The sequence below is a fragment of the Geospiza fortis genome, unplaced genomic scaffold (assembly GCF_000277835.1).
Source record: "Geospiza fortis unplaced genomic scaffold, GeoFor_1.0 scaffold14, whole genome shotgun sequence".
NCBI lineage: Eukaryota > Metazoa > Chordata > Aves > Passeriformes > Thraupidae > Geospiza > Geospiza fortis.
In genome coordinates, this window is record NW_005054512.1 from 366,298 (window position 1) to 373,619 (window position 7,322).

The window sequence follows — 7,322 nt, forward strand, 5'->3', positions numbered from 1 at the left end:
ATCACTGGTGGGTGTGGGGGTGTTCGGGGGGGTCAGTGGTGGTTGTGCAGTGCAATCCAATGCTATGTGTGTGTACAAGATCAGTGGTGTGTGAATGCAGGTCTCAGTGGGGGTGTGTGTACAGTTTTCAGTGAGGGATGTTGTGCACGGCGGGGGGGTTAGTGGTGTGTACTGGGGGTCCTGGCCCTAGTAGGGTGTGGAGTTCCCTAAGCAAGTCGTGTACCCCTAAGGTAAAATCCCACTGTCCTCAGCTGCTCCCTAAAATTCAAACTGCTGATCCCAGGCCTGTTAAACTGGGGGCACTGCAACCAGTACTGCTGAGGCTTTGTAAAAAATGTGCTTTAAGCAATAAGTCTTTTTCTTGCAGTGTAAAGGATGGAATACATTTGCTCCTTCTGACCCTTCTTCATAAGCTCCTATCTAGTGACAATCCAAACGTGTATCTTTCCACAGATGTCATCTGGGTGATCCTCAGCGTGGAAGTTGGAGGACTTCTGGGTGTCACACAGCAGCTGTCATCCTTTGAAACAGAGTTCAACACGCAGCCGCATCGCAAGGTAGAAGGAAACTTTAACCCATTCGCCTCTCCACAGAAGAACAGGCAACCAGATGAAAACAACCTAAAAGACCCTGGGGGTTCCGAGCTAGGCACAATCAGCAAAAACACATGGGGGCCTGCTCCTGACCAAATCGAACAAGATCAGAATGGACTGTCACAAAACTCTGTAAATCTCTCCCCCAGCAGTCACTCGAACAACTTGTCGGTAGTGACGTACAGTAAGGTAGGTGCCCTGGGCGAGCAGGAGAACGGGTAGGGGAGGAGCCTGGCAGGTGTGTAATTGCTCTTCCTTCCAAACTGCAAAGCCCTTTCCTTCTGCTTCTGCCAGACCTGCTAAGGAAGGTTCTGAATTTGACTGTCTGACTCTGCCAAGTCCTCATGTTATATTAAAATATTTTTTTGCCTCTGATAGACTCTACCAGATCCACCTTTTTGTTTTTGCTTCAAGTCCTTCTTAAAATTTATATAACCTTGTTTGGGTGCTGTAACCGCAAGTGGCTGGAGCCTGCTCCAGTTGCGTGTGCAAATAAGTCAAAATATCTCTCTAGATGTGTCCTGAGTTTGACATAATTTTGAACAGACAACAAATAACCACACCCTCAAACTTCAGATTAGCCAGATAACTTCTTTTTAGCTGGTGTGGGGAGACTCCAGAGCACACCATTTGATCGCAGAAGCTGCCTGCAGGAACAGTCAATCAAAGGACCGTTCCTGTCTGTGTCCTTGTCTTGTTCATAATTGTAGGTGACTTTTAAATTATCTTTACTTTAAATCTCTCTCAAAAGCTTGCTTGGTGGATGCTATATGAGTCTGAGTGATATTTTGACTGTTTTTATTTGCTTGTGTGTGAAAAATGAATTGCAGGATTATTTACAATTCAGAATCCACCTGTTAATGCAGCAGTATGTGTAGGTGTGTACTGTCGTATGTCAAACTAGTTTGATTTTTTAAATCCTTTAAAAATGCTTTACTGTACTTTGAGCAGGCTGTGTAGGACAATAACACTTGGTTGCTGAATGACTTAATAAAGCCCTAATGTTAGTTCACCTACAGCACTTTAGTTCCTCCCTGGATGACCTGCCTGTCCTGTGCCAGTGGATCCTATTTTAGTGACCTTTACCCCAGGGCTGTGCATTTTTTATGACTGGCATGTGTGGGGTGAGCCTGACTGCCCCCCTTAGTGGTCCCAAACACCATCTCTGGGCTGGCTCCTGCTGCCAGGCCCTGCTCATAACAGTGGAGGGGATGGCTTGGGAAGTGATGGCCTGTCAGTGAAACACCACCTGAGTGGCAGTGCTGAGTTGCTGCTGTAGTGGCTGCGTGCTGGGGTCATGGTGCTCCCCAGGGGGCTGGGCTGGGACTGCCTTCAGAGAATGTGGGTGTGAGGAACCAGAGCCCCTGGCAAGGAGCAGCTGTGCCATGGGAGAGAAGCCAGCAGGAGTGAAGCACCACCTGAGAGGTGTCACAAGGTTGAAGTGAGCTGGTTTAGCTGGTAACCCAGAGCTCCGTGCTCTAAGGAAATGGGGGCGGTTATAATCTAACCCCAAACGTAGGGCAGGTGACCTTTCCTCCCCTTTTTCTTTGTTTTTGGGTTGTTTGTTGTTTGTTTCTTTTTGTATTTACAGAATATTCTTGGGTGGATTTGAGGTGGATTGTCTGAGATTAAAGCAGACATTTTGTTTGCTGGCTTCAGAAGGGACAACTTTATAGTCCTTTTTTTGCTTTGGGGCGGGGGAGATGGAAAAGCTACTTGATTTTTGGGTGTTTTTTCTCTCTACTGCAGCTTCTTTTTGTTTGTGACATACTAAAACAAATTATTTTATCCTTTGGAGGCTCTTCTAGTAGGTCTGAAGATCTGAGTCCTGTTCCAGTCTTGCCCAGGGCAGGAGGTTTTCTACCACAGACCCAATATTCATATTGGTACAATACTGGTTCTGTAGTAAACAAGTTTGAGGGAGTTGGACATCCCAGACACCTGGTCTGGTTTGAAATGGTCAGGTGAACATTCCCCCCATTCCCTGACCAAGCCTCTGGGAAAAGGAGACGCAGTTTTGTTTGGTTTTTTCCCTTTGTGTGCGTGGTGTACCTGGCTGGAGATGCTGCTGGAGCAGAAAAAGGGTTATTAGAGGTGATGTCAGGAGTATTGAATTACCTGAGGAACAGATGGAGCTCCAGTTCCTGTTGGGAAAAGCTCTACCTGGCCCATCTTCTCCTCATCCCCAGGGGATCTGACCTGTACTCTGCTGCTGCAGAGGAGAAGGAAAACTACTGCACTGGGAGTTGCTGCCCTGTGATTGAATATTGATGTGAAAGGCTTTATTTCAGATTCTAGAGCAGACAGAAGAGCACTGTGGGTTGCTTAGGCAGTGGCACAGACTCCAAGAATTCCTGGATTTTATTTATCTTGGGCAGGATCTCTGATATTTTTGTCTTCTTTCATGTACCTGGGAGAGGGAAGGAATCCCCAGGCCATTTGGTGAGCGAAGGAGATGGTTCAGGTTAAGTTAAAGTGTTGAGAAGAGTCTGTGTCCTGTATTTAGAAGCAAAATAAGCCCTTAAATATTTCTCAGCTGACTCTGGAGACTTCCTCTGCTGACAGACACTGGGGACACCCAGTCATGCAGTGCATGAGACCATGAAATCTTTGAGATGAAACGAGCAGTTTCTGGCATCTGCAGGTGTAAAACATACTCGAAGCTGCCAGACCTTGTCGGAATTAGTTCTCCCTCTGGTGCACTGAGCAGGTGTGACTTGTCCTCCAGAGCTCCCCACTGGAGTCAGGATTGTGGCAACACCGACGTGCCATCTGCTGCTGGGTTAGACAAGTACAGCAGCATTTCACACCTGGAAACATTCAAAATGCTTTTATACAGCAGCAGAGTGGGTGGTTTGGGTGTCCTGGGGAAAAACAAACAAAACCAGACACAGAATTCCCTGTAAGTGGGTAAGATGAAACCTGTGGCATGGTTGGAACAAGCTGTGTGCCCTTTATTCCTGCTATGGCACCCACCTCCCTGGGGCCCCCTGCCCACCATCCACACACACTGCGGGGAGGCTGCAGGCCAGGGCCTGCCAGGGCTTTGCTTGAAGCATGTTGTTGTTACATCTGTTCCCAGTGGAGTTTTTGCATGTTCTTAGATGTAAAGATGTGCCTGAGCGCAGGCTAGGATGCCCAGAAATCCCCATGCACAGATACTTTATTCTCTGGCAGTCACTTTCTCTGGATTCTCCAGAGATCTGAGGTTGATACAGCTTTCTCCTATTTCCTCCTGTCTCATAGCAACTCTGCACAGTCGCTGCTGCTCTCTTGTGACTGACTTTCCATTAAAAGCCCAAGATCCAGTGTTACAGTGCCTGGGAGTTAGAGTTTAATTGCTTAACTGAAGAAAGAAATGTACAGGTTTCCGTGTTTGAGAAGATCAGAAATGAACAGCCATATCCTGACACTTAGATTGTACTTAACATCTCTGTATAAAATCCACAGATCTGTATCCAACCCTGCTGCCCAGGTGAATTGAAGAATCATTTCTCTCTATATCATGCAGAAAAGTGCACCTGGAGGTTGTGATTCTGCAAAGATTTGCCCAGACAGGACACTGAGCATCATCCCCACCTAAGCAAGTGGTGCCTGCCTGTCCTGGTCATTGCTTGTGCTGCTCTTCAAAGCCCAGTGAAATAGAAACATATTTGGAGTTCACAGCTTTAAAATCTGAGCTCCTTTTTTCCTGCTATGTTTATGCTCCCCATCTCCCTCTGTTCTGTGTGGAGTTGAGCTACTTGGCAGCTTTCTGTACATAAGGGGAAACCAACCCTGTGTCCTTGGAGCCTTTAACTGGCTTCCCCTCTCTGAGCTTAAATGTTATTGCTGCTTCTAAAGCCATGCTTCTCCCAAACCAGGGCCTCCAATTTGCAGATTTTTGGAGTACCTCTGTGAACTATAGACAGAAATAATTTACTGGAAACCGGGCATCAAACTGTCTTTATGCATGAGGATGATGCCCCAAAAATGTTTTGAAGCCACTTCCATCCTGGTGCCTGGGCTTCACTCTGGGCTGGTCACCCTGTGGTTCCATCCATTTAGACACACTGGGAGAAGGTTGGACTTGGAGCTCCCACAGCACTGCAGCCTGGCATGAGCTGGTTTACCTCTCTAGTGAGAGATTGGTGGTTTGGGTGCTGGGTGTCAGCTCATCCATGAAATCCATGTCCTTCCAGACTGTGGGAAGTGCCAGATAATCTGGTTTTAGCCTAACTTTGCTCCATTGCAGCCCAGCAGAGTTGCCTGTTGTTTACCCCAGCAGCACATCAGGGAACTCAGGTACCTGAGCCCTGCCACCTCCTCAGCCACGGGCACCTGACCCAGCCCTGCCAGTGCCTGCTCCCAGAAGGTCCTGAACTTCCTGGTGGTCTCCCAGCCATGCCATGTTTGCACAGCATGCATGGAATAAAACACAAGTGCTGGATGTTTGTTCTCTGTTTGTGCTCAGTTTACGTAAGCAAGGTTGGAGCAGCGCGGGGTAGGAGCGGCCTGAGGGGATGGGGACCTGCAGCCCGGGCTGGGGCCACTGTCAGTGCCCACTGGGAGACTCCTGTATTGCTGTGCATCCACCTCCTGTCCCTGGAAGTGTACCTGCATTGGTGGTGACTCAGTCACAGAGGTGAAATAAAGAGCTGTCTGAAAGCCTGTGTGTGATGGTTTGTGAAAGATTCACTTAATCCTCGCTTTGTTCCCAGCACAGGTACCTCGGTTTGCAAAGCTCAATATTCACAAAGGGTTTTAACTTCACAAAACATCTCACTTCCCTTCTAGAGACATGAGGCAAATGATAATTTATACCAGTAATTGTCATGCTTGGAAAATCACAGTCCTGTGTTTTCACGCACTGCTCTGTGTGAAGAGCCAGTGCTTCCACCAGCAAGTGAGCAGTTACTTCTGGGGAACATTCTGGAAGAACTGAAAGCGAGTTTGCAAAGCTGCAGCTGAGCTTTTCATAAAGACAGTGATCCCACTTGGAGGATAGACGGGAAGGCACCAAAAATACTGGGAATAATCCTTCCGTTGAAACAACTCGGAAAAACTGCAATTGTCTGCAGAATTATTTTTGCATGTTTGTGATGTAAAATGTTGCATAGAGGGGATAATTAGGCTTGAAAATGTCATACAGGGGTTTGGCATTTGCATTGCAGCAGTAATTGAAGTTTTCTGGTATCAAACCCTTTCATTGTGCATGGTGACTAAATGTCATGGGACAGGGAAGGTGGAGTCACCTGCACAGGTCTGCACTAAAGCAGCTCTCACTCACCTTAAAGATGCAAGTGGGGTTCAATTTTGCTAAGTTCTCATGTTCAATGATGACTCTCGGGTAGGTGCAATGCAGTGAAGAGTGGCAATTCCAAAAGGAAAGATTTGGGGCTTTTCCATGGTGAAATTCCTTGCGTCAGGAGGAGCTGACCATGCTCACGGCATTGCCAGGGGAGCTCATTCCAGGGTGTCAGGTGTTCAGTGCAGGGTGGCAGGTGGTGCAGAGCTGTACATGCTGAGGAATCTCTTGTGCTGAGCTAAACCCTGCGTTTAACTGACACAGTTTGCATAGCTGCATAGCTTTAAATTAGGTGCTCCAGAAACCATTCTGTGGAGATCCAGAGGGTTTCCCTGCAAACCAGCTCATGATGACTTCACAGGGTCTCTGCATCCAAAAGCACAAATGAACTGCTCTGATGTCAGACTGAGGGTGACTGGCGGTTCCTTACACAACGGGGGGATGCTTGTGGAACCCCCAAATTAAAGCAAGCAAGTTTGTTTTGCCTCTGGCATCCCCTGTGAGGTGACACAGGGTAAGGGTGGTCCCAGCAGAGGGGCAGGGGGTGGTTAAAGCCCTCCTGACCTCCCCAGCAGTGCCTCAAACAAAGCCTTGTGTGCAGGTAGCTCAGAGATGAAGCAAATTCTGGCAAATGTGTCTGTGCAGGTAATCAGCAGCAAATCCTGTTTTCCTTCTGCAGAGTGCTGAGTACAATAGCTTAATCCCTGTGAGGTGAGACTGCTTGGGATCGTGTTTGTACATTGCTTTTCCTCTGTGTCCTTTTCTTGTGCACCATCTTAATGTTTCTCTCCTGCTTCTCCCCTTCCCCCTGTTTCAGTGAGTGTATTTTTGGAAATGTTAGATTTCTCAATCTCTGGATTTTGATGGGAGCATCTCCTTCCTCAGGTGAACTGTCATGCTGGAATCTGCTGGCTGTTCTCTTTTGAAAAGCTTTACAAACTGGCACTGCAGCATATTCCTGGGGTAGAAGCCTGTTTGTTTTTCCATCACTTGCGTGTATTTCTGTCTGCAAACAGCAATTTCCATGTTCCCAGTCTTTCATACTTCCCACGCAGTTCAGGAGATGTCCTGGTTAATTGTCTGCTGATCCTCCTCTTGGTTGGATTCTGAGAGCTGCTGAGAGCTGCTTCATTTTGCCATTTGCTTGTATTTACCACCTGATTATATCCCCAAAAATGAACTTCTTCTCTCCAGCTGTAGCAAGATTACAGACTGTTCATGGCACTTTCTTCCCAGTCAGATCTGCAGCAGAGCTCTCCAGCCTGGGGTTTGCCAGTGACGTTGATTCTTTACACAATCAGTGTTCCCACTCATGGCTCCACAGCCCTGGCTCCTGCAGTGAGGGGATTTTGAAGTTGTAGAACATGAAGGAAATAGTATTTCCTAGGAAATTTGCCCTTTTAAAGGCAGAGTGGTGAAAACTGAGGTCAGAACTTCCCATT

At 47.4% G+C, this 7,322-nt stretch overlaps 1 protein-coding gene across 1 annotated transcript in view; it reads left to right on the forward strand.

Moving 5' to 3' along the window:
• The window catches only part of ILRUN (inflammation and lipid regulator with UBA-like and NBR1-like domains), a gene marked incomplete at its 5' end in the record, with an annotated part of 16,138 nt that overhangs the window by 4,548 nt on the left and 4,268 nt on the right, over positions 1-7,322 (forward strand). Inside the window, one exon of the mRNA XM_031063558.1 lies at positions 454-782. Within this exon, the coding sequence (XP_030919418.1) occupies positions 454-782 (329 nt within the window). The remainder of the gene's footprint in view (positions 1-453; positions 783-7,322) is intronic.